This window comes from Acartia tonsa, chromosome 2 (assembly GCF_053477335.1).
Source record: "Acartia tonsa isolate MP-2025a chromosome 2, ASM5347733v1, whole genome shotgun sequence".
NCBI lineage: Eukaryota > Metazoa > Arthropoda > Copepoda > Calanoida > Acartiidae > Acartia > Acartia tonsa.
The window spans coordinates 61339331-61366136 of record NC_137261.1 but is presented as its reverse complement, the minus strand read 5'-3'; the positions used below and the strand labels follow the sequence as shown (position 1 = coordinate 61366136).

At 32.1% G+C, this 26806-nt stretch overlaps 4 protein-coding genes across 5 annotated transcripts; 2 read left to right on the top strand and 2 right to left on the bottom strand.

The window, feature by feature from the left end:
- Positions 1–1978: 1978 nt before the first annotated feature.
- Positions 1979–4085, bottom strand: LOC145312651 (uncharacterized). The gene is made up of 4 exons (XM_080151911.1): positions 3627–4085; positions 3175–3341; positions 2619–2789; positions 1979–2390 (listed from the first exon to the last, which is right to left on the bottom strand). The coding sequence occupies exons 1-4, from the start codon at positions 3789–3791 to the stop codon at positions 1979–1981; spliced, it is 915 nt and encodes a 304-aa protein (XP_080008037.1). The 5' UTR covers positions 3792–4085.
- A 2665-nt stretch (positions 4086–6750) lies between these two features.
- Positions 6751–9028, bottom strand: LOC145312650 (uncharacterized). The gene is made up of 5 exons (XM_080151910.1): positions 8628–9028; positions 8282–8410; positions 7892–8085; positions 7445–7621; positions 6751–7068 (listed from the first exon to the last, which is right to left on the bottom strand). The coding sequence occupies exons 1-5, from the start codon at positions 9022–9024 to the stop codon at positions 6751–6753; spliced, it is 1215 nt and encodes a 404-aa protein (XP_080008036.1). The 5' UTR covers positions 9025–9028.
- Positions 9029–14691: 5663 nt separating this feature from the next.
- Positions 14692–17679, top strand: LOC145312277 (uncharacterized). 2 transcript variants are annotated; one of them, XM_080151515.1, is made up of 5 exons: positions 14692–14860; positions 15429–15494; positions 16068–16278; positions 16721–16797; positions 17250–17679. In XM_080151515.1, the coding sequence occupies exons 1-5, from the start codon at positions 14702–14704 to the stop codon at positions 17364–17366; spliced, it is 630 nt and encodes a 209-aa protein (XP_080007641.1). In that variant the 5' UTR covers positions 14692–14701; the 3' UTR covers positions 17367–17679. The 2 variants fall into 2 exon arrangements, with proteins under 2 accessions (XP_080007641.1, XP_080007642.1); XM_080151516.1 differs by having other exon boundaries at positions 14693–14848.
- LOC145312649 (ovochymase-like) lies at positions 17416–26418 on the top strand. The gene is made up of 16 exons (XM_080151909.1): positions 17416–17419; positions 17704–17902; positions 18426–18504; positions 18798–18851; positions 19267–19418; positions 19785–19927; positions 20489–20563; positions 21272–21345; positions 21856–21940; positions 22584–22698; positions 23111–23172; positions 23846–23914; positions 24219–24275; positions 24839–24930; positions 25557–25709; positions 26116–26418. The coding sequence occupies exons 1-16, from the start codon at positions 17416–17418 to the stop codon at positions 26245–26247; spliced, it is 1545 nt and encodes a 514-aa protein (XP_080008035.1). The 3' UTR covers positions 26248–26418.
- The last annotated feature ends 388 nt before the right edge of the window (positions 26419–26806 follow it).

Sequence of the window (26806 nt, the reverse complement as noted above, 5' to 3'; positions counted from 1 at the left end):
TGAATTATATAAAAATGTTCTGTAAGCCACAATATTACCCTAAGAAAAAAAATAGCTTTTGCTTCGGTCAAAATGATTACAGCAACACTAAAAATTAATTTTTAAATCCCCCCAAAAAAGTTTATTAGGGACTTAATTCAAATTTGGGCTCTGCAGTCTGATTCTATAGGTGTCCTAGTATATTTTTGACCCCCCATTCAAAAATAGGTTAAAAACAGTTTAAATAGTGGAATTTTTCAGTTTGTAACTGTCCAGGGTCCACCTAGAGGCCTGCAGTACCTGAACAAGGAGCCTGATTTAAAAAATTTTTTCAAATTAGTTCATACTGCCCATAAAGTAGCAACTTCTGTTAAATAAGTTTTATTCTGACTTTAAAAGTAAAAATTTTCAGTTTTTACCTGTCCAGGATCCACCTAGAGGACTGCAGTACCTGAACCTGGAGCCTGATTTCAAAATTTTCTGCAAATTAGTTCATACTGCCCATAAAGTAGCAACTTTTGTTAAATAAGTTTTGTTCTGACTTGAATTTTTTTTACCTGTCCAGAATCCACCTGGAGGCCTGCAGTACCTGGACCTGGAGGCAAATCCTAATTTTTTTAAATAGGAAAACTACATCCCTAAAGGAAACTTTTTTGTGAAATAATTTATCCTCTCACTCCAAAGACAAAGCCTGTAATCACTGTTTACGTAGAAGTGTTAGAACTTCCCCTCCCCCATTTATAAAAATTTTAACATTCACCCTAGGTAATTCAAACTATCCTTTCTGACTACTGCATCTGGGCCCTATTTTTAAAAGCGAGGCTTTTCTATAATTAGGGTCTGTCCGTCCATAACGGATAGCTTTTTTCGTTAATTTAGGCATGTTAGAATTGTCCTATCGATTTCAAACTTTGCATGGTGATTCCTTTAGTAGTTAGGTACGATTTAGAAAGCGTAGCAACTCTATAATCATTACCAGAATGTCCGTACGTCCATTTTAAACATGTTGATTTTTTTACTTTTTTAACAACAAATTTTAATGTGATCTAATCATCCGATTGATCTGATTTTTGGTATATTAATTCCTGGGACAACAAAGTATAATGCTATAAACGAAGCAACTCTATAATCAAGTCCTAAAAATGTAAGTATGTCCATAAACATTATCCTGTATCTAGCAGTTTTTCAACAAATTTACTTTCAATTTTGGTTTGACTCTTATATATTTATAATCTGATCATTCAGTTCTGACACTATACAAATGTTAATGTCCGTTTGTCCTACCATTTCAATGCTTCGCTTTTATGGATGTTGTCATCCTTGTTTCATTTGCAAATTGAATACATGTTTGCGGGAGATAATTTAAATTTCATCTTGGTTACCGCAAAAAAATGCGGCACTGCTATGGCTGTAATAAAAAAATCAAATGCTTACATATGATTATATCGTATAAAATCAAATACGTACGCTATTACATTAAAAATCTGTTATAAATTACAACAAATTAATATTATTTTTTTTTACCACTGGGAGTTATTTATGTAAATGTTATGGACATTTTAGCAGACAGATATAAATTTCATTTTGTAACTTCATGTTATTCCATTAAAAACGTCTTATTTCGTTTCCTTATGCTACAATTAATATTTTTTATCGATCGATATTCCATAAATCACTAAAGAATCCGTCGAAAATAAGCTAAAAGAGTTTAAATATTGGGAAAATTCGAAGAATTCGATAAGTATTTAGGAACCAATCGAAATGAAAACGAAGAAATTCGCGAGAATAATCGGATAAATAAAACCAGTTCGAAATTGAATAAATTTTATGGTAGGTAGTTATTAAAAAATTCTTTTTTTCTTAAAAAAAGAAACATTGTAAGTAATCTGAAAAAATACTGAGAAAAGAACTAATATGCAATTTAAAAAAGTTTCTGTTTTATTTAAGCATTTTAGAATGAAAAGCATAAATATAAAAATAATACAAAGTGTATAATAACTTAGTTCGGCAGAGTTACTATGAAGGTTTGAGAAGACTCGATGGCTAGAAGGTCCTCGCCGTTGGCTCTAACCTCCGGAACGTCTTGAGGGAGGGGATAACCCTCGTTGTTGAGAGGGCATCCTTGGGGGTCTAGATAGCCCGAAGCTAACAAAATCTGGAAGATAAGAGCGCGGTTCAGAGGCGCTGAATGGGCTGAGGACCAAGAGGGAGTCGTCCGTGAAGCGATGGAATTGGAGGCTTGGTCTGTAAGGGCTGCTAAAGACCTGGGAACTGCTGTGCTCGAGGATTTTAGCATAATCTTGGAAAAAATTTCAATGAGCGTCGTATCATCAATAGCTCGATAATGTTGAGCTGTAGCTATGGAGCGCCATCTGCCTAAGACTCGGATATGATCATCGCTCATACCTAATCTAAAGGCAGATGACACTCCTAAGCTTTTAGCAGATTTAGATGTAATTTTATGCTTAAGTCCTAAGTTACTATAAATTAAGTTTACATCCTTCATTAAGGTGGAAGCTGAAATGGCGTAACGTCCATCTGCGACTAGAATTCTAAAAAAAATATAATTACCAATAAAATTTGTGAAAACTTAAAAAAGGAATAAGAAATGTATGAATATATTATGCTTAAAAACTCGCCTAGAAGATTTCAAAGTGGTACCATTCCCTGTACGGGGCAGCAAATAGCTAGTATCCAAACAGGAAGTATCTGATGAATATAACCGGAGCCTATTGTAATACAGGACCAGCAATGAATAAAGACAATACTCCGATCCGTTGAAGATCACGTAACTGGTGGAGCCCTCGAATCTAGAAAAATAATGTTTATGTTTTTGTGTGAAAAACAATGATATTCTAAATGAAATACAGAGTTGAAGAATGTATAAAAAATTAGGAATTTTAAAAAAAGATTTTTCTGGAATTTTCTTTAACAGTTTAACGGTAGAGGAAAGTAGGTAATATGCTAAGAAATCGTTTGTAATTATAAACATTTCAAACTAGGACATTACAAAACTTTGAAAAGAATTTGTTTTAAGATAATTAGAAATTATTTTGCAATTATACTGTAATTTCCAATTTAATAGAAAGTAAGAAATAGGTAGAAAAGAATGTCGTATGATATTTGAAAAAATCTGGAAAAAATTTTGGGGAAAAAGAAGAATTTAAGGAAGATTTTTCTTGTTAAAATAAGTACCTAGGGTCAGTTTTAGAAGATCTGAAGGTTATGCTCATTGCTGGCGTGTCTCCTAGTGTGGTAACCGCTAGATCACAAGCTCTTAATCTCAACAGGTCAGATATGCGCGCACACAAGCTGTACTGAAGGTGCTGAGCCACGATTGCTCGGAGGGTCACAATTGGAATCTTAAGAAAACAAGGTTTCTATTAGAAAACAATATTAATGGGAAATAAAAAAGTGTAGAAAACTCCATATCTTAAAATAGTTTGGTCCGAAAAAACTAAATTTGAATTTTTAAGAAATAAGATTTCTATTAGAGATCAATATGAATGCTAGACAAAGAAAGAAAATGTGAAAAAACTCCGTATATTAAATGTAGTTTGGTCCGAAAACTTAAACATAGCTAAGTAGTAAGTATTAATCAAAATTTATTCGAAAAAAGATTTATGATTCATATGAAAACAGATTACCTGATCTGGATTCTTTAGAAAAGGTGTCACGTGCTTATCGATGGCCAAGGTCAGGTATTTTATGGGCAGTTTAGGCGCTTTCTTGGTCAAAGGCTGTTCTGCAGAGGCTCTTCTTGTGATACCCTGATACATTCTTTCTATTTGGGGGGTCCAGGGGGATTTCATATCTAATGCACTGGCGAGAAAATCTATCGCGCCTGCCAAACCGACTACGGCGGATTTTTTAGCTGCGGAGTCCTCTAAGTATTCTATGTAGGCGGCTAAATCCTTTTTTGAAAAATTTAACAGAGTTTTATTTCTGTTTTCGCAAAAAATTTCAAAACGGCGTAAAGTACGGTTGTGGAGTAGTTGCGTGGACTTAGTTCTTGAAGACGCTGTCAATTTTATATGACGTTTCCTTTTTTCTGTAAGGTTGTATTTCTCTAAAACTGACGGAAAATAAAGAGGGCCTCTTTTTTCTAGAGGTCTATTGTCTTTAAAAGTTTGTAACGGAGCATTAAACTTATGATAATTTATAGTTGAATGTTTGAAAGACGTTCTCATTTTAAGATGCTGAAAAAATTTTGTACAATTCATTAAAAAACATATTGATTAAAATTTTGGTAAAGGAATTGCATAGTCTTTACCGGTATGAATCAATAAGGCGAGAGTTTTAAACGTCTTATGACCGTTGAAAAAATTATTTGGTGTAGAAGCAATGTAATAAGGATCCCAGAGCAGAAAATTTTTGACAAAAGAATTAAAATAAGATCCTTTAACAATACAATTCCAGAAAGGGTATGTCGGCCATAAGGGCAAAACTACCACTGCTCTTATATCCTCATATAATTTTAATTTATTAAAAACACGAGAAAGGAGAGAAATTGGGGGGTGGATGTAGTAACATTCTGAACTTGTCAGGGAAACTGTGAAAAAATCAATATCGAAACAATTTAGTTGTGGGAAAGGGGAAATGAATTTCTCTACTTTACAATTTCTAGATGTTGCGAAACAGTCAATTGAAAATTTGATAGAAAAATAACTTTGAAGAAATTGAAAATCGTTAGAACTAATCCCAAATTCATTAGAGGATTTAAAAAGCTTAGAGCCTAAATCTGCTAAAGTGATGAGTGAGCTGTCTCGGGGCATCCATTTAGGTATAATACGGATTGCGTATTGGAACTCTAGAATTTTTAATTGAATTAATAATTTTTGAATAACTAAATTACGGCTTCCAATACGCAAAAAAGAGTAAAGACACATACTATCCGTTATCCAAATAACCAACTGTCCTTTGAGGGTGGCAAAATAATTGCTATAATGTTCAAAAGCTTTAACAATACTTAAAAGTTCTCTATGGCCTGAAGATAATTCAGCCTCTTGTGGAGTAAATAAATAATCAGAAATAATCTTACAGTCTCCAGCTTTGAATGAAAAGGCTGAGTGGTCAGAGGCGTCTGACACAAAAATATTACAATGTTTGTTTAAGTCATTAGGATCAATGTTGTCAATTAAAAAAGATGTTTGATGGGGGGAAAAAACTTCTATTGTTTTAGATTCAGTACGAATGGGTTGTCCGTTTAAAGAAACAAAATGTTCTTTACAGAGGGACAACTCTTGAAACATATCTGCATTGACAAACAAAGCTCCTTTCCAGCCATACTGTGAGGTGTAAACACCAAGAGCATGATTAGAGTTTCTAGCCACAACACGAATAAAATCTCCATGACTAAAATATGCATGACATAGTTTGCCTAAAAAGGAAGCTAACATAGTAACATCTACAGGGTCATTAGAATCAAAAGCAACTAAAATTTTGTCAAGAAGAAATAAAACTTTCTGAATTTTAACGATGGGCAGGGAAATTATCATTTTACTACTATCAAGAATAAAACCTAAATATTGTATACGACGAACAGGTTCTAGTTGACATTTAGAAAGTTGAAAATGCCAACCTGCACATAGTAAAACTGATAGGACAAAGTGTGTACTAAGAAGACATTTAAAATAATTTAATTCGACAGTCAGGCCGTCATCAATATAGACGCTCACGTCTATATTGTGACGGTGACAAAAATGTTTAACTGGGCGTATCAAGGCATCAACTAAAAATACGGCTGAGGCAACCCCGAAGGGAAGCCTTAAATATTTGTAAAAAGAGTAGGAATTATCAGCATTTTTATAACAAAAACCAAAAAGTTCAGTAACGGCAGGATGTAGATGTACTTGATGGTACATGCCCCGCAAATCCCAGGATGTAAAAAATACATCTTGAGAAATGCGAGGCAGCACTGTCTTAATGTCATTTAAAGAGACGTTCTCAGGCTGGAGAAGTAGGTTAATGTGGCGAGATAAGTCGATGCACAATCTAAAAGCAGGAAATATTTCGAAAAATTTTTAAAGGGGGGGTAAATATGAAAAAATTTTTTGAAAAAATGAATTCAAACGAAAAATATTTGAGGGGTAGTGAAAAGAATTGAAAAAGAAAGAATAAAAAGGATAGAAAAAGAGGGGAATCAAAAAAAAGAATTGAAGGAAGAATTTGGAATAATATTTATGTGTCGAAAAATTTCCTGAGTTTAGTTGTGTTAGTTAAACTACATGTTCTACTAGCTACCGTAAGAGGTGAACAACAATAAGGCTGATGATCGATTTGAGCAATAATACCTTTGTCTAGTAAAGATTGAATTTCTTGACGAACAAATTCTGGATTGCGGACAGCGCTATTGTTGTTCTTCTCGAAATACGGTAACACTGGAGATGTAAAAAACTTAAAAAAGATAGATTATGGAGAATAATTGTAAAAAGAAAAAGTTTTGTGGAACAAAAAATAATATATAAATAAATTGTGGAAAGAATTATTCTCAATAATCTACCTGGTTGATATCCAAAAGTAAGGGTTTGCAAAACAAAAGATGGTGCATTAAGAATATTTTTATAAAAATTAATTGCTGTAAGTGAATGAATAGAATAAGCTGGAGAATAACTAGATAAAAAATCCGATTGGATGTCATATAAACGTTTATAATGTTCATAATCTTCTGTAAAACAAAAATTTTTTAGAGAAGCGATGTGAAAATTTGGAATATCTGAGGTAGGTATCGGTAGGTTTAAATCTTGAATAGCGTAAAGCGGGGTAGAATTATTATTTAGGGTTGGCGGAAGGACAGTCGTCGACTTTATGTCCTTTGCCGTTACATCCGTGACAGCGAAGAGATCCTCGACCTCGTCCTCGGGATCCTCTGCCCCTAGGGTTTGAGCCTCCATTTGAGTTAAACCGGCCGTTAGAGAAGCCGCCACGTGCTCCTCTGCTATAGTCTCCTCGAAAGTCAGGCAAGGAATCCGAGATACGCTGCTGCTGGGTGGTGAGGTAGCGCCTGTTACCTGCTAGAGCCACCCGGTTGGCGTGGCCGATGTTTTTCGAAAAAGCCAGTTCGATGTACCCGATGGAGCTTTCAGCTATCTAGATAAAATGAAAATCTTGATAATTTTGAATAAAAATATGTTGATGTCTAGCTCTATGAAAAGAAAGGTGTCGTAGGAATTATCTTTCCTTTTACATGACAAATAATGAAACTTAAATGAAATGAAAAATAATGTAAATGTCACAGAATATATTATAAAAATCTTTTCTGTGGTGCGGAAGCTAATAAAACTGGTGTTAATCAAATATTTGCACGTCTTCTTTAAAAACAAATTTGAAAAAACTAAATAGATTTCATAGATAAGAAACGGTTTCTATTGATCGAAATTTGCACGTAAAATAAGAAAATTAAAAATATGGCATAGGTTTAATTATTATAAGACGAAAAAGAAGAAAAAATTTATGAATTTCTTGCCTTTATTGCTTGATAGCAGGCTTGCAACGACTGCTGTAGATCATATAACAAATTCTTGGGGGCCTTCAACGCCACAAGACGCTTCGCAGCATCCTCAACATAATTCTTCGAACGGCAGGTGTCTCTTAAGACGCATTTTAAAAATGTGAGAGAGACGTCATTCTTTTCCTCCAAAGACTTAATAGAAAAACTATTGTGAGATTTCCAAGAAAAGAATTTCAAATTGGAAAAAAGATAAACATGGATAAAGAAATAACAAAAAATTAATATGTTGAATAACAAAAATATTCAAAATGTTGAAAAAATTTTATAAGGAATTTAGAAAAAGAAAATGCCCTTAACCCAAAATAACTGCCCTTTTTTTGTTTAAATAGACTAAATAACCCCTACATATATTAAAAAATATATGCTTGATCAAAAAATTTTTGTTAAAAATGTTTTTCTTACGTTGAGATGTTCGAAGAGGCGTTCCCGCTCGGCATATATGTCTGCTGACGTCATACCTATCCAAGCAGGTGGGTCTGACAGTATTTCAGCTGTTCGCCGGAGGCGACGTCTAGCTTTCCGGCCGCCTACTAGTTGGCTGCTACTGTCAGAATCGGAAGAGTGCTTCTTGCTCTTCTTCTTTTTCTTCTTCTTTCCTAAAGAAAGAATATATGAAGATATGATAAACCGAAGAATAACGTCAATATTCAGTCGATGTTCATAGAAACAAGAAATTTATATTTCAAATAATTGAACTAAAATAAATTTCTGTGATAAATATCATAAAAAAACTTTTAAAAAAGTTCATAAATGTGAGAAAGAAAGGATTTTGTCTAAGTATTTAAAAAGTACCTTTTCTTTTCCTTTTAGGTTCATCTGATTCCGTAGAACTCGAAGATGAAGAGAAAGAACTGGAAGAAGAGGAACTACTAGAGTAGCGTTTCTTCTTTTTTGACTTCTTGCGTTTAGGGGAAAAATCGTCTAAAAAAAAATAAAAAGATTTAAATAAAAATAAAGCGGAAAAAGGTGTATAGCTGTAAAAAAGGAAAGAATAAAAAAGGGGGGGGGGGGGAAATTTAAAGTTGAGAAAGGAAAAAATGTTTGTAAGGGTAAAAAACTGCCAAGAAGACAAAATTCATATGAACTTCAATTTCTAAATCATTGAATCAAAATCATGAGTACTAAGTATGAATTTTACCTGAAGACACTGAAGCATGTCTGACAGGCATCTTAACTTTCTCAGATTCAATGTGAGGAGCTGCAGACACTGATGGTCGCGCTGGAGCTGCAGACTCTTGAAGTCGCGCTGTCATTTTCGGCGGCTGATTAATTTGTGGCACAAAACCTATCCCCGGCAAATATGAGCCGGCTGGAGGAAGGTTATTTAACCCCAATGGATCTTTAGGATCCTGGGAAATAATCGTTTGTGCGACCGATGAAGGACCTGGAGCTACAACCGACGAGGGAGCTGAGGTATTGACTGGAGCCGAATAGGATCTAGACAAATTTGTGGTAGGAACCACTGTGGAAGATGCGGGGGGGGGGGAATTATCCTCATCTGAGGAGTTGTGCGAATGTCCTGTAGGAACAGGCATTTTTAGGTCTGAAGAGGAAATTTAAATTTAAAAGAAAATTTACAAACAATGTAAAATTAAAAACATTCATGAAAAAATTCATGCAAAAATATTAACAAATAAGACATGCTGTAATTTAACAATCAGTATTTTTTTAAGAAAAGAAAAATCTAAAGAGGAAGAAATTGAAATTAATTTAAGAAAATTAATGTCTGAACATTAAATGAAGAAAAATAAGAATTTTTTGGATAAGAAAGAAAAAGAAAAAATTTAGTAACTTAAATCAATCAAGAAGTGACAAGGTGTTGCGACATTCGGCTTCAAAATCTTTGAAGGACTGGCCAAAATTATCATAAACAGATTTGGCGGATAAAAAACTATCATCTAAAGTATGATTAATTTGTTCTAATTGATCTTTAAAACGAGATGCACGATTAATCAGTTCTCTGACTACTAAATGTTTATCAGTTTTACTTTGATAAACGACAAAATAATGCAGGTTTAAACCTAAAATCTGCTTATAGGCAACGATATTGTGAGCATGGAATGTCTTAACATTCCTGAGTTTATAGTACTCGAATGGTGTCATGATCACAGAGGATTTAAAAAACGTTGATCTGAGAAAAATGTGGAGACATGAATAGTTAAATATGTCAAATTAGAATGAACAATATCAATATAAAAATACAGAAATTAGAAAAGTAAAAAAGTAGAAAATTTCCAATAATAAAATAAAGGGTTAGGGAGGGTGGGTGAAAACGTATTAAAAAGCGATGTAAGAGAGAGTACTAGCTCTATCGGTGGAATGAAAACGAATGAGAATATAAAAAACGTTTTGATTTAAAGTAAGTTTTTAGGAGATTTCAACTCGTGTGCCGGCAGGCTATAAAAACGTGTGACGCGCAATTTTCGAGAATGCTCCGTGATGTATTTCAGCAATCGATCAATAAAATAATATCAATATTCCTCTTAATTCAACAAAAAATGGCCATTTTGTAACTTCATGTTATTCCATTAAAAACGTCTTATTTCGTTTCCTTATGCTACAATTAATATTTTTTATCGATCGATATTCCATAAATCACTAAAGAATCCGTCGAAAATAAGCTAAAAGAGTTTAAATATTGGGAAAATTCGAAGAATTCGATAAGTATTTAGGAACCAATCTCCATTTACTATTGAAATTCTCCTGAATAATCCCAAATGCAAATAAAATCCCCAACTGAAAATAGTAAATGAAATAATACGTTGAAAAACATATATAATACACTAAAAAACTAAAACTTACTGTTGAAAACGTATTAAAAAGCGATGTAAGAGAGAGTACTAGCTCTATCGGTGGAATGAAAACGAATGAGAATATAAAAAACGTTTTGATTTAAAGTAAGTTTTTAGGAGATTTCAACTCGTGTGCCGGCAGGCTATAAAACGTGTGACGCGCAATTTTCGAGAATGCTCCGTGATGTATTTCAGCAATCGATCAATAAAATAATATCAATATTCCTCTTAATTCAACAAAAAATGGCCAAATTCAGTAAGGTAAAATTTTCAGGGATATTAAAAATAAGTGTATAATTTATGTCATTTTAAGAGTTCATCTAATAAATTGTCAATAATCGTATTTCAATATAAAATATTTTTGATAGGCAATATATTAACCCTGAAAATTAAAAGTCGTTGTTGTTATTTTAATGATAAGGATTTTAATTTTTTTTTAAAAACTTAAATACCTCTGAAGAAGGGGAAAGAAGGATTTAACTGTAAATGAAAACATGTAATATAGGCCTTAATTTTATCGCCACACTTTGCGGATTCTTGCGGAAAGGTGTGGATAGTATAATTCGCCTCTGCATTTGGGTGTTTACCAATAGAAGGACAGACAGAACACTCTTAGAATGGCTCCACAACTTAAAATATGAATTACATGCGAAGTAAAAGGAAGTAATTTCAGTCTTATTATGCAAATCAACAACAAAACTACTTATTCTAAGTAAGAAGTAAAAAAGCTAAAATATCATAAAATATGTTTAGTTAAAATGAACATATAAAAATTATGGTTATACCCCCCCCCCCCTCCTCCAACAGAAAAAAATCTAGCGCACGCCTCTGAATCAAATTAGTGGAAGTGTACACAAATTTTGTTGATATATATTTTTTCAATGATTTGAAATAATTGTTGTCACTTTTAAAGGTCAATTTGATATTAATAAAAACTATACATTCACAAAAGTCTGAGTTAGAACAAAAAATATGTTTAAATTAAACATTCAAATCATGCTGATCTATAACTTTTGGGACAACAACTTTATAAAGAAATATTCATTAATTTCATCTGAATTTTGAATAATGATTCCTTGGACAACAAGGTACAATATTATAAGCGATTAATCTCTATGATCACACATCAAAGAAGAAAGTGTGTCGTTGCATATTTTCATCTTTGTTTCAAATATAATTTGCTGAAAAAATGTTGCTTAATGTGCCCCTATATTTAATTTTCTAAAAAAAACTTTGTTTCATAGTTTTATGTTGGTTTATACCACTGTTTAAATTGATAAATCCCACATGGTGTTTTATTACATTTAATCTATGGGTGAGAAAATTAAAAGGATATTTCTCGTATTCATTCGAATCCGGTGGATATGAACCGGTTCTCATCCATACGAAAAAACTATGTCTAGCATCGTATTATATCCAGGTTTCTACGAATATAGAAATGTACAATCATAAGATTAAAACCAGTTTTTTTAGCCAGTGCCTTCGGCACTTCAGGGCTAAAAAAACTAGTTTTAATCTCATAATTGTACTTTCTATATCCGCGGAAAGCCGTTTATAATACGATGCGAGAAATAACTATTAATCCACTTGGATGTAAGTTTTTCTATGTATAGAATCGGTATGTCAGTCCGTGACGGATAGCTTATATTTCATATAGTTATATTTTTTGTATGTTATAATATGAAAATTTATTAGGATTAAACTCATTTTTGTTGACTCTTTTGGACCATCAAAAACAGTGACCAACTTATTTTTTCATGTAAAATCATTTATGATATATGATTTAAGACTATAGCTCAGAACCGGTTATAATCCAGATGGAATAAAACATGGAGCTTTACTGACAAAATCTTTCTTCATTCCAATTTTTTCTTTATAATAAATTTTCAGTGTGTAACCATAACATAACGGATAATTAATTTGTGGCTTTTGGAACTTGTGTCACAGTAGGAATATACCATTCTAGTTTAATGTGATCTTTTTGAATCAAATGACTATAGAAACATTCAGGCCATTTGAATTTTAATTTCTGAATGTGTACACAGTTTCCTCATCCTATCTCAGTACTTACTACTAGGTAAAAAAGCTTTAAACTTTCAAAAAAATCTAAATTTTGAAAGTTTCGAAGTTTTTTAAGCTAGTAATAAATATTGAGGATGAGGAAACACCGAGGAAACTGTGTACACATTCAGAAATTCAAATTCAAATGACCTGTATTGTTCAATTGATATCAATTACAGGGTAAATCTTCTTTACACTTACTTATGGATATAATATAAATGGATAAAATGGCTGTGGAAATATTATCGCCAATTTAGCTTGTTGATATGGACCTAATTTATTGGTAAGTTCATTCATACAGTAGAAGGAGGTGGGATAGGGTAAAGAGGGTACTTTAGGCCAGCTATATCACTTTGTCAGAATATATAAAAATTTGGTGCAACATTCTAGTAATTATATATTGATTCAACAAGTACATATCAAACACTACAGCGAAGAGAATCCGCTGTAAAATGAAACACACTTTTATCATTACAAATATACCTCTAGGGGCGTAGCCGCTCGTATTATAGATTAAATGAGAACAAAAACAACAATATATTTACCTATATTAATGATATTAATTACCTAATTACTTATTTATATACAGGTGCAATTCACCAACTTATGCAATTTATAAGCTTTTCTCTATGCCTTATTTACTAAGTATATTTGCGATAACTTTTATTTAATGAAATCTTCTAATTTTTAACATGTACAAAACGGCCTGCTTAATTGCTTCAAGATCCATGTTAGATCTATATAGGAAATAAATGTCTATAAACGAGCTCAAATTTTCCAAGGAATATTTGTTTAAAACTCATAGTGCTCCAATAATCCATAATAAACTCTCATTGCCCAGAACGATAAGACCCATTATTTTACTTTATTAAAAATAAATTCCTTTTTTTAATTTCATGTTGCTATTTACCTTATATTGATGTATTTAATTTCTAATACTAAAAAAAGAAAATTTTAACTTATAATATAATAAATTTAAGAAAACTCTGTTTTAAAAGAATTCGATTGTGGCGACATTTTGTGTGTTCAAATATTAAACTAAAATTGTAATCATCATTATTAACCCTTTGGTGATGGTAATGTAAAGAAAAAAATATAATTTAAAAAATCTTTTTAAAATCATTTAAATTATTAAATATTTACTTTCTTTTAGATAGTAATGCCGGGTGAGGAAAATAGATTTATTGAGAAAAGATATGCATATAGAAAACTAGCCAATAGGGAGATAATTATATCGAGCCAACTCTAGTATTTTTATATCGAATATACATGTATTTGTATGTATGTAAATTGTACAATAAATGTATAAGTTTAGATGTATGATCCAGAAACCTGGCTCTATGATGAGGACCCTTTTCTGGTAGCAAATAGCTATCTGTACTTTTGTAGGGACTCGGCTGTGTTAATATTTTTTTTCTTTTAGCTGAACCAATAAAAAATCGGGATACAGAGGGTAGAGTTACATATAGCTCTTCTCCCCTTTATTCTTTTACTTTAATATGTATGCTATAAATCTTATTATATAGATATTCTGTCAATTAAGAATTGTACAATATAAAACACAATGGGGGTTTAATTCAGGGTCCAATGTTGTACAGTACATATTTTGTACACATCAGATTTTTAAAAAAGATCTATCTATATTCAAATATATATAAAAAAAAATATTCTTTAACCAACTACCAAATAAAGGTTTAAAACAGTATTTGAGTATCTTTGTACTTTATTAACTTGCTCAATTCTCAGTCTACTAGGTGTCTGTCATCTCTGTTTAATAAGAAAATAGTGTTGTGACTGATAAAGAATATATAAAGAAGTAAGGTATTTTTGCCTGTAGCTTACTTCTCAAAGAATATCACTAACTAATAATCCGATATGGTTCTCCTTTAGATCATCAAAGCATCTTTTATGTTTATGGAAGCTTTATAACTTTTTAGGGTAGGGTTAATCAACTCCATATTTACTTTGTTTGTTCATAGAGTTTAATGTCCTTCATGAATAGTAGGGATCTATATATTGATGTACAACCGAATGATAATTATAACAACTAAAAATTTTCGGATTAAAATCATTCCTTAAAGTGTGTTTAGACACTGCAATTTTTAATCAATCGCTAAAGATTTGTCAAAAGACCCAAAGTCTTTAAGCCAACGAAGGAGAAATTTTGGTTATAAAATTTTGGGTTATTTGATTTACATTAACTTCGCTAATTATTGATATTGTCAACCTTGTTTATCATTCAAGCACCAAATATTTGCCACCACTCTATTCACATTTTTTTATTAAAGTAAAACTGTGCACCTGTTACTGCCTATAAAAGGGATGCAATTTGCATTTCATCCTCAGAGACAGAGCGGCCATGGTTCTCCTAGTGTGGAAACCAGTTTGTCTCTCCATAATTGGCTGCCTCCTATTGGTTGTTGCTCCTGGCCAATCAGGATTCATCCAGCATACAACTGTCAAGGCTGTTCCTTTGCAGAACCTGGAAAGCAAGAATGTTATTCCGGTAAATTCAAAGGTTCAGATTTAATAACATTATTTTTTTTACTTTTTTCAACCGATTGGGTTCTCTGTTTAGGGTAATCTTCATATTTGTCTGCTATGAGTTTTGGGTTATTTTATTCTCAGATTTTAGTCTTGAGATGGTTTTAAGGCATTTTTTTGTCCCTCTCTTAAAATCCAGAGCCCCAAAACACTAGAAGCGTCGCCACTAGTTCTAATTATAAAGTAAAACCAATTGGAAAAATACAAAACAATTTTTAAAAAAGCCTTTGATATCTGATAAGAATATTGTTTTTTAAAAAAAATATCTAAAAGTAAATAATTTTTACTTTTAATGTAAAAGTAAAGAATCTGGCAAATTAGATCATCATGCACTATTTAAAATTATTAAGCTTTAAATTGTACAATTTTGTCTTAAGATATATTTAAAACACCTAAAATAAATTTAATAAACATATTTTTTAACAGAGAATCAGGTTTTTTTCCTCATATTTGTTGTGTCAGAAAACGGAAAAAATCAGTCTATTTCTTCCTGTTATGTACCTACATGTTTATATAATTTTGTCCAACTGCCTGTTTTTTAGGTAGAGTCAACAGAAAAGAAATTGTTTTTATCTGGACCTTATGGACTACCATTACCAAGACCACAGGTATACACGCATTCTCTCATTTGTCTGCTTATACATTTCGGATACTTATCTGGGTTGTGTTATGCAAATCCTTAGTGACCATATTTAACCACACATAACTTTATTTTACATATGGGTTAATTATATCCAACAAAATTTTGGGTATACATTATTTTATCATTCTATGTCTTACTCCTTTAGATACCTAACAATATATAATTATGCTAAGTCTTAACAACTCAGCTAAAAGTAAGAAAAACCAGCTTGTTGCTTGAATTAAGTCCAAGCCACCATTTAGTTATTCACCCAAGCAAACATTTTATAAATAAAGTAATAGAAGAATCGATATATAATCAAGAAAATTACCTGGAGTGCAGTCTTGGGGACCAATTTCGTTTGCTGGCAAATTGCTTTCAACTCTTTTATGGTGACTTGCGCTGAGTTAATATTTCCGATGCTATTGACTGAAATACTAAGACCTAATTAAAAGTCGGCACAGAGAACATAGGGTTGGGACATACAGTTATTTAACCCTTTCCCACTCTATTTGTTTACTTTAATACTAAAGTAAATGAAAGATTTAATTTTGTTTAGATAAACAACAGACAAGAAAATATTCTAGAAAATATAGAAACAACAGTGGATGATGGCACAACTATAACCTCTGAACCATCAAACGCTGCTTTATCAGAAGCACCAACCGCTGCTCCATCAGTAGCACCTTTTCCACCATCTTCAAATGCTGCTCCATCAGTACCACCTTCTCCGCCATCAACAAGTGAAGCTCCAACTACACCTTCAAAAGGTTGCATTTTTTATATAAACTTCTTGACGAATTGTAAATTTATCATCTAGGTACATTAAATACACATAAGATGATTTTATGGCCTCATCTGATTCAACAATGGATTTAGAATAAGTGGATATACTGACAGGGGAAAATTTAAATCTAAATTGCATGCTAAAATAATTATTTTTATTTATTGGTCAGTTCGTTCATATAGATGGAGGATAGAATGGATGGGGTAAAGGTGGTCGATGGGAAGTTTGTTATTTTAGCCAGCTCCTATTGTTAATTTATTAAGTACATGCATCATCCAAATAATAATACATCGATTGATCCAACACCTTTTTATGCAATTATATGTTTAAAGTTGCTTTTAGTATTAAACCCAATAGAAGTGTCAAAAATATTTATATATTTAATTGCAAAGTTTAATGATTTTCTGAAAAAACTAATATTTCAGCCTCAAGTGGTATGAACAGCAATGGATATATTGACTGGACACCATACAGTCAAATCATGTCTAACGAACTTAGTCAGGTTAGATATAGAGTTTTAAATTTATTATCTTAATCCCATTAAAGGTTTTCTGTCTTTTATGTTTCTTTCAGTCAAACTCAAATGTTTGTAAAGAATTTTAGGTTATATTGTGTTTATGTGTTTCAAGCAAAAGTGTTTTGCTTCTTTTTATTTCTGAATGTTTTTACATCTATGCAACTTTAGGTAATTTGTCACATTGCAAACTTTAATTTGCAAACCAAAGTTTAAGAAAAAATGAACATATATGTTAGTAACAAAATATAGTTCCCAAATATAATTTTTATTTTCTTTTTCATGCTAAACTGTATAAGATTAGATATCATACAAGTTTTCTTACCGTATTGTTAAGAACCAGTTTGAAGTCAAAAATGAATCCTACTAAAAACCATTTACATTTTTCAATATAAAAGTTGTCACAAATATAGGTATTAAAGGAATTTTTTTTGTTGCAGACTCCTGTAGCAACTGGAAGAGTTAAGATCTTCAACATCCGAGCTGACTACCTGCTTCCAAAAATACCAGTTTCTGAGGAGGAAGATAATATTACCAGCAAATCCGATAGGGAATAGCTTAGCTAATACAATAACCAGTATGGCTTTGAAACCGATTGATATTTGAATGGGTTCTCAGTTTTACTGAAAGATCTTGTATATTATCTTTTACAGACAAATTCCCACAAATATTTAAAAAAAAAACCTAAAATTAATACCAGTTTTCTTTAGCCCCTAGGTTTTAGTATCAGAATATTTTATTTTCATATCTGTGGAAAACTGTCTATTAAACGATACAATAAAAGATAATACAGATTTTTTATTAAAAATTATCTAATTATTTTCTTATTTATTTATACTTTTATTTATCGAATAAATCTTTTAAAAATTATCCAGTTTTCTTAAATTAAAACAGCTATAGCTAACAAAATAAATAGAGGCGAGAATGAAGACTCAACTGACAAAACTCTTGATGCAATAGATGATATTATTATTGATGAGCTCTATGACAATATTGATGATGCTGTTGAAATAGAAGAAGGGGCGCATTCAAGAAAAAAGAGAGGGACAACTGCCTATAATTCAAATCTTGCTGGGTGTGGTGGCACCTATAGGTAGGATCTATTATTTGTAGCACAGCTACTCTATTAATTATTTTGTCTGTCTGTCAGTCAGTCCATGAGGATATTGGAAAAAATATTTTCTCAACAGCTATTTAAAGATATACAGCTTGACTTATGTGAAGATTCACTATGGGCAGCTGGTATATTATTTGCTTGGTTCGTTGGTCTGTCAGTGATACTACATAATACTAATGCATATTTTATACTAAAAGATTTTCTACTGTCACTTTATTCATGACTTTTTAACATACTCAAAAGATTATTTTTTTTCCTGATGTCTATCAATAAATTTTGAGCTTCGCTACTTTTAGATGTTGTCATCCTTGTTTATTGTACGTTTACAGTAAAAACACATTATCTGTAGTTTCGCATGTTGTAAAAATTGCAGTCTTCCAGCATTAGATGGAAGATAAAAATATTACCAAAATATGAAATAGCCTGAATCCTTAACACACTTTTTAATACCGGTAGGTAAAGTAATAATATAAGAATTTTAAAAAAAATTTATTTTTAGGAACTTATATGGAATTATTGAAAGCCCCCAATTTCCTTTATATTATCCCAGGAACAAGGAATGCTTGTATGACATTGAGGTGAGGATTATAATATTAATAATTGTTATGTCATGTAACTTGGTAAAAGTTCTAAAAAAAAAAGAATTAAGTATTATCATTCTACTTCTAATAAAATAGTAAGGATACTGAGTTCTTCAGATTAGGGAAACTTGACTTAGATTTAGTCTTTAAAATTTGTTCTTTAAACTTTAAACTGTTAGAATGGTAATCATAACATAAAGCTGCCCTTTTTATTAAGCCAAATCAAACTCTTTTCCTATGAAATAAAAGAATAATGTTTATGAATAACTTTATCTTATGTTATATTATAGGTTCCAAATGAGAATTATACAGTCAAAGTGACCTGTGATGTTTTTACTCTCCAGGTACACATTTATTTACCACATTTAGTTTCTTGATGTTTTGGATGACATATACCCAGTAGTCAGTGGCTGTACATCAGTTAAAAAGTACTAGGGCAAATATCAAGGTTAAGAAAAAGCTTATTAAAGTTGAATTAGCATTTGGTTACAAAAATCACTTTGTTTTGTACAGTTTATAAATAAGAATATATACTGAACAAAACAGAACCATGAATTTCCTATCGTGCTAATAACTCAATCTTACAAATAATCTATTGCGTAACTTTTTTTCTGAATGAAAGACTATACACAAGTACATTTTTTGCAACAAAGGGAAGAGGTGGGATGAAGGGGTAATTCTTATAAATCTTGAGTTGAAAATGTACATCTGACTAACTCTTGGCATCCCCATATTAACAACAAATCTGATTATTACTAGGGTGGCAACTGCACATTTGACTACCTGTTGGTATCACCCAGCGGCAATTCATCCTTTCCTGACGAGGAGAGGTATTGTGGAGCAGTGCCTCCAGTCATCTCCAGCAATACAAGCAAACTTCTCATCAAGTTTATCACTGATGACCTCTTCAGGTAAACTATGCCTCCAATAATCTCCAGTACCACAAACAAACTTCTCATCAAGTTTATCACTGATGACCTCTTCAGGTAAACTATGATTCCAATCATCTCCAGCACAACAAACATAATAAACTATAATCAAATTCCAGAATCCAATCAGACAACTTTTACACAACTTGTAGTTATTTAACATTTACATAATTAGTCAGCTATAAAAAGTTTGATGTAAGTTATGATGTAAGCTTTGTATGGTGAAATTATATTTTCCAAAAAATATTTTGCGGGTATTATGGATTAAACTATTTTTCAATAACCAATTTTCTGCTAAAAACTGCTTTTGTGTGTCTGATTGTTCATCTATTGTAATACATTTTATAGATATCAAGGATTTTCATGCCGGTACCGTGCCATCCAGCCCAATGGAATAGCTGTACCTGGAACCTTTGGTAATACAACAGAGAATGCCAAGAATTCCCTGGCAAATACTAATTTTCTTCAGACTGTTCAGTGTCCACAAGTTGGTAAGCTAATTACACTTTTTTGGTGCTTTTAGTAAATTCTATATTGAAATCACAACCCACCCCCCCCCCCCCACACTCCCTCCATTCCCTTTAAACTATTTTTTTTCTTTCATTCTTGCGGTCCAAACTCTGCGAAGCCCTAATACTGCAAAAATCTCTTTACCTAACTTAACCAATTAATATATTAAATTATGTTCATTCTTTCAACAAAATCATTTGTGATGTTATACAATTGTAAAACCTACAAAAAAGATAAGATGAAAATGTACAGGACCACAGTATCTAGAGACAAAGGAGTTCATTTACCGATGCACTTTATAAATATATTTGCGGTTTTGTCACTAGGACCAGTAGGTATATTCCTTTTAGAGTAGATCTCAATCGATCGGTTCAGTGGTTACCAAGACTTTAAGCTGTAGACGGACAGACAGACTGACGAACATCAAGCTACTTTGTAGTATAGATGTATAATACATACAGTTTCCTGCCCCAAGAGAAGATACCCTTTTCTTCTAAAAAAAAATATCAATTAAAACTCTTTTTTTTATTAATTTTGTCTAGGGCCTGCAATATCAACAGGAGGAACGGATGGGACCAAAGAAGAAGAATCTACAATGGGCACTTCAATGTATTCAGGTGACTTAATTTTTTGCCAATACACGATTTCCATTTTAGCAACCTAAAATGACTAAATTTTCTTCCCCTGTCATAATATACACGTAAATTCTACATACATGTATACTACTAACTTTATTATAAGAATACAAGTTATCCTGCATCCAAAAGTAGCAAAGATCAGCTATATAGTATACTAGCGGCTACGCCCCTAGAGGCCTCTAGTGGCACTTTAAATGTTTTTGTTTGTTAAAGTTAATTTTTTATGTACGATACCACCTTATTTGACGTTGAAGTCTCCCAGATTTTAAGAAAATTTTCAATTTTTTTGTCATTTCTTTTGGGAGGGTGGTAGTACCCTCCCCCAAAATAGTTAAAAACCTTCCCAGGACATATGAGAATCTACCCTGTTAAGGAGAACCCGATCGGTTCAGCGGTTAGTGAGATCTTTCGGTACACACAGACAGACAGACAAACATCCTGTTACTTTGGTTATAGTATATAGTACAGTTAAGCAGACATCTGATGATATAGAGCACTACCGACTCAGACTGACGAACCAAGTAGTAACGTAAAGGTATTGGGATTATTCACAAAAAAATCTGCCGTCAATCTTAAATAGCAACTAAAAAAACTACTTTAATCCATAAACATTTTTGACATACGGAAATTTGTAGTTATATTATAGATTCTCTAATACAAATTCATTTGAATGTATGCTATTTCTAGGCTTATGGAATGGAATGTGTGGAAATCAGAATGATGCACCTTCTGGCAGAATTGTTGGTGGCTGGGCAGCTATTGTAAGTTTTATCCTTGTTCAATAGATATAGAATATATGTGGATATGTTGAAAAGGGAAAATTTATCGTCAATTTAGGCTCATAATATGGACCCCATTTATGAGACAGTTCAGTAGGATGGGAGGGAATGGGGTAAAATGAGCGGATATTGTGTATCATTATTTTAACCAACTTCAAAAAACAATATGAAATCACAAGGTTTTGTGATTCTAGAATTCTAGAATGTGCAGTTTATTAAAATCTACTATTCTTTCTTAATTCTAACAACTTTTTTTCTTTTATCCAATTGAAAGGGGGTTGTTTACACCCCTTTGGGAGGTCCTAACCTGCGGGGCTTTGCCAACAGTGCCATAAACCTGAATGGTAAAAAATACCTAATGTAACTTGACCTAACTTAAACAAAAAAACCTACTCTCCTAACCTCTCTTTTTTCAATTTTGTTTACAAATAAGAGTTGGTTTCTGTGCTCATTGATGGTAACCACTAATAATTATAAATTGTTGAATTGTAGGAACACCAGTTTCCCTGGATGGCTGCGGTCCTGAGAACCTGTGGAAACGAATACTGCCATATCTGCGGAGCTACAATCATTTCAGGTAAGAGGTTTATTGAAACTTGTTTCCTGGATGGTGAGAACCTGTGGAAATGAATACTGCCATACATTGGGCTTTTTTTACTCTAGTTCCCAAAGTTTTATAATAACGTTTCCTTATGTGCATGCTTACCAACTTCGGATACTAACATTGAATTGATAAGTTTATTAAGTTGAGTGTTCAAACGTTTTAACCACTAATTGTAATCCAAAGAAGGGGTAATTTCAAGTATCATAATTGGGGATGTAAATCAATTTATCGTTTTTTGTCTTATCATAATCTCTTTAAATAAAATGATTGAAATTGTTTAAAAGAATGGATATAGAATATACGTGGATATTAAGGCAGGAAAAAAATTTCGTCAATTTAGCTTGCTAATATAGACCTCTTTTATTGGTTTGTTAATCCAGTAGGAGGTAAAGGGCTGGAGTAAAAAGGGATAAGGTAGGTATCTTTAGCTTGGCCAACTGCAAGCATCCCTTTATCATAGTTCATGAAAATCTGGTGCAACATCCAAGTAATAATAAATTCATTTTCAGAGGAATGGAAATTGACAGGAGCCCACTGTATGGCCATAGTTGCTAAAAAATATCTTTGTGTACTTGTAGGAGAACATATTCTACTAAATTGATTGATATTTGTTCAGAGGAATGGATATTGACTGGAGCCCACTGTATGGCCACAGTTGCTAAAGAAGAGCTTGGTGTACTTGTTGGCGATCATGATCTTTTCTCTGTCAGCAATGATCAAAAGTTTATCAGGGAAGCATTTATACAACAGTATTAGCTACATATTTAATCAGGAAGGGAGGGGACATTAGATAGAAAAGTATGCTACTTAATGTATTCTCCTTTATATAGAACTAGCGGCTTCGCCCCTAGCCTCTAGGGGCTTTGCCCCAAGAGGTGATCAAAAAAAAATTAAGGTGAAATTCGTAAAAGGACCAAGGAAATCTCCTGCAAAAAAAAGGACCAGGGAAATCTTCTGCAATGAAAAAAAGGACCAAGGAAATCTTCTGCAATAAAATTATCATAATTGGAGGTGTATGTAAATTTATCATTCATATTATTTGTTCATAAAGATCCCTGAAATACCAATCTTAAAGCAATAATAAAAAGAAAATTTGTTAAAAAAAAACGCAATAAGCCATTTGTATAAATGTCCAACTTGAAGAGTGAAAGAGAAGGTTATTCATCCTGATTACAACTACCCTACACCGCTTAACAATGATATAGGTAATTTTGATTCCAGTATAGTTTTGAAACCTGTTCTCAGCCATACAAAAAAAATCATGTATAGACTCGAATTAAAAACAATTTTCCAGAAATATTTTTAAAAATCATAATATAAATACAAGTTTTGTTAGCTAGGGACTACAGTCAATTAGGGCCAACAAAACAGGTTTTTAATATTATAGTTCTTAATTTTAATATCAGCGGAAATATATCTATAATACAATGCGATAAATAATTGTATACACCATAATCAAAATCAAAGTAAAAATCAAGGATGATAAAATCCATAAGTAGCGAAGTACAAAACATTACTGAAGATGCCAAGTTTTATTTTGGTTGTGCTTTAGTTATAGCAACGGAGAAAAAAACATTTTCCACAGATAAATATTATATCCAATATAATAGACATAACTACGGACATTATAAGTTCCAAATTTTTCACTCTTATCTCCCACTTTCCATTGGTTACACCACAAATCAAGTTTTAAGCCATCTATAAGCATCACAAATAATTAAATTTTCAGCAATTTCAAATCGAAATAATTTGCTGAATTTCAGCCCCCTGTAAAATAAATATACCCACAAAGCCGCTAAATAAGGGCTAGAGGCGAAATCTCTAGTTATTTATATAGTAATTATATCTAAGAAGGTTTTAATATATTTTTAATCATAGGATTGATAAGATTAGAAAATCCGATTGTGTTTACAAAGTATATTGCTCCACTCTGCCTTCCAGCTCTAGGTAAATGCAGGGGTGGGTTGAGGGGGCATTAGATAGAAATTTCACTAACGTTTGAAATTTTAGGTTCCATTATTTGGTAGAATAAAATTTTTGATTAGTTGTAAAGACTAGTGTCCAAATTTTTCCACCAATAACTTTATTCTACACTGGGATGATTTTTTATATTAATTGAGAGTGTAGATAAATTCGACATCAATTGATTTATCCTCCAAAATCCCAGTAATCTATACATAAATTATGTTTGATTTTTTTATGATAGAAATGTTCCTAGTCCAGATTAAATTAAATTTATCTAATTGTCTAGGTGAAACTGGTTTCGAAGACTCTCTGGTTGTAAATAAATCTATGCTTGATACAACAGGTATAAACAAACATTTTTTTATATTATTAAAGCTGCAGCTTCCCTACATATTGATAAATTTGTTCTTGTTTGAATTGGTAGGAATGAATAGGTTGCGCGATTTTTTGCAATTGTATTCAATTTTTCTCATGTGCATCTTTTATATAATAAAGTCTTTCTATACGTCCGTAATGATTAGTCTGATGGCTATTTCATGTATGTTTGTCAAGGTTAATTTGTCTGTCTTATTTGTTGAACTTCGCATTTATGGATTATATAAGCCTTGTTAAATATATCTTAAGGTTTGAATGATAAAGTTGCGTGATTTTTTGCCATAAAATTTATAAATTAAATATTAAATTAAAATTTTAAGCGTAGTTTTCCTAAACTTATCTTTAGGTCTTCTATAAGTAGTATGATTTAATGGCTATTTCATTTAGATTTGTGTCGTCCATTGATTTTAAAGTTAATATGATGATTTATGTAACACTTAGGCATAATTTTATGTTTAAAGTTTTTATGTCAATTTCAAATATAATTATATAATGATTTGTGAATATTGTCATCCTTGTTTTTATGTCAAGGTTTAACCATTGTCGGTCAGAATGCAACAGTCTTGGGATGGGGTATGATCAATGATGCTAAGGTGTATGCTGAAGGACTTAGGGGTGTACAGGTAAATATCTTGGGATGGGGTATGATATTGATCAATGATGAGAAGGTGTATATTGAAGGACTTAGGGGTGTACAGGTAAATATCTTGGGATGGGGTATGATATTGATCAATGATGAGAAGGTGTATATTGAAGGACTTAGGGGTGTACAGGTAAATATCTTGGGATGGGGTATGATATTGATCAATGATGAGAAGGTGTATGCTGAAGGACTTAGGGGTGTACAGGTAAATATCTTGGGATGAGGTATGATTAATAATTAGAAGGTGTATGCTGAAGCACTTAGGGGTGTACAGGTAAATATCTTGGGATGGGGTATAGACAGGGTATAAGCAACCCTTCAATCCATCCCTTTTTAAGGGGTTTCTTTTCCCATTTCTCCACTCAACTATCCCTTTTATGACGTCACACGGCTCATTTTTTCTGACACTTTGTAGAGTCTATAAATTATTCTTGTTTATAAACTTTTACATTCATTGGCTGAAAAACTTCCAGGACTTCCTTCAAATGTTGCATAAGTTTTATATTTAAACTTTAGTGTTCAAAAGTTTCCTTAGAACCTACAGAAGGAGTAATTTTGTTAATAATTATTTGTCTAATCCCTATTTTATAATGAACATTGTTTTAGGTTGAAATTCTGGACAACGACGTGTGCAACCGCTTGTATGGGATTATGACAGAAAACATGATGTGCACTTCTGGCAACAATGGTCGAGGCACATGCTACGGAGACAGTGGTGGTCCTGCCGTTGTTCAGTCCACTGATGGCACTTGGGTTCAGGTACAGTTCTTCAATTTTACAACACAATGAAAACATCCATAAGTAGAAAAACACAAAAAAATTATAGAAGTGAGTAATAAAGCAGTTGGTAAGTTATCATAACAAAGAAAAAGTAGAAGGAAAATATGCAAAATTTTCAAGAAATTCACGAAACCTCAAAAACCGTTTACATTTTTTAAAGCATGACAGACAGACAGATGGACAAAACAATATTGATCAGGACTTAATAATGGACTGACTGACATAATAGACAGACATTATGAATTATAGAGTACTTTCCCAACAAAAAAAAAAAAACAGGGAGAGAATGACTTTTGACTCTCAATGATACTGATCTCCAATAATAAGCGGTAATTGTCTTATCACTCAATATCCCTGTATAATTATGAAATTATAAATATTTAAGGTTGGAATTCTTGCCTTTGGAGCTCTGGCAGGCTGTGAGCTCGGCTATCCTAGCGGTCAGGTTTTAGTCCACAAATACATTGACTGGATACAAGCCATTACCGGCATTGCTTTTGGCGCGCAATTTGGTTAACAGCCACAAAAGTCGTCTTTGATAACTGAAAGAATTTTTTACAAGTTGAAATTGAATCATTATGTTAATTATCTATCTTTGATATTGTATTTATTTTTGACTGTTATATTACTAATAAAGACTAACCAATAAATTAAAAATAGTATTTATAATGGTACTATCAATTTCAAACATTGTATGAAGATTCCTGTACCAGTTAGATATGATTTAGAAAGCGTAACTAGTATCATTAAGTTTATGTGTTCTTTTGTTTAATTAGCCTTTTTGACTATATAGTAGCCTTAATCAATAGCCATAAAAAAGCTTTTTTGAAAAACAAAATAGAATTGATCCAGCTGTTAATACATAATAATACATTTTGTTTTACAACTTCACATAAACTACGACAATTTTAACTATGTATGTATGTATGCTTTAGGCCTACGTTAAATACCTTTCATTTTACATACATACATACATATAAAAAGATAGGTAGATACATTCATACATAAATAGAACAAGGACTACAACATCTTAAAAAGCGAATCTTAACAATTCAGACGGCCATATATTCACAATA

Bases quoted from the DNA above. Each gene is read 5' to 3' on its own strand.
- LOC145312651 (XM_080151911.1), bottom strand. From the start codon at position 3,791: ATGAAATCCCCCTGGACCCCCCAAATAGAAAGAATGTATCAGGGTATC. The intron at 3,342-3,626 runs GTAATCTGTTTT...TGTTTTCTTAAG, and splicing joins TTCTAAAGAATCCAGATCAG to ATTCCAATTGTGACCCTCCG. The intron at 2,391-2,618 runs GCGAGTTTTTAA...ATCTGCCTTTAG, and splicing joins ACCACTTTGAAATCTTCTAG to ATTAGGTATGAGCGATGATC.
- LOC145312650 (XM_080151910.1), bottom strand. From the start codon at position 9,024: ATGCCTGTTCCTACAGGACATTCGCACAACTCCTCAGATGAGGATAAT. The intron at 8,411-8,627 runs GTAAAATTCATA...ATTTTTTTTTAG, and splicing joins ACATGCTTCAGTGTCTTCAG to ACGATTTTTCCCCTAAACGC. The intron at 8,086-8,281 runs GTACTTTTTAAA...TTCTTTCTTTAG, and splicing joins ACCTAAAAGGAAAAGAAAAG to GAAAGAAGAAGAAAAAGAAG.
- LOC145312277 (XM_080151515.1), top strand. From the start codon at position 14,702: ATGGTTCTCCTAGTGTGGAAACCAGTTTGTCTCTCCATAATTGGCTGC. The intron at 14,861-15,428 runs GTTCAGATTTAA...CCTGTTTTTTAG, and splicing joins TTATTCCGGTAAATTCAAAG to GTAGAGTCAACAGAAAAGAA. The intron at 15,495-16,067 runs GTATACACGCAT...AATTTTGTTTAG, and splicing joins TACCATTACCAAGACCACAG to ATAAACAACAGACAAGAAAA.
- LOC145312649 (XM_080151909.1), top strand. The intron at 18,505-18,797 runs GTGAGGATTATA...GTTATATTATAG, and splicing joins AATGCTTGTATGACATTGAG to GTTCCAAATGAGAATTATAC. The intron at 23,915-24,218 runs GTAAATGCAGGG...CTAATTGTCTAG, and splicing joins ACTCTGCCTTCCAGCTCTAG to GTGAAACTGGTTTCGAAGAC.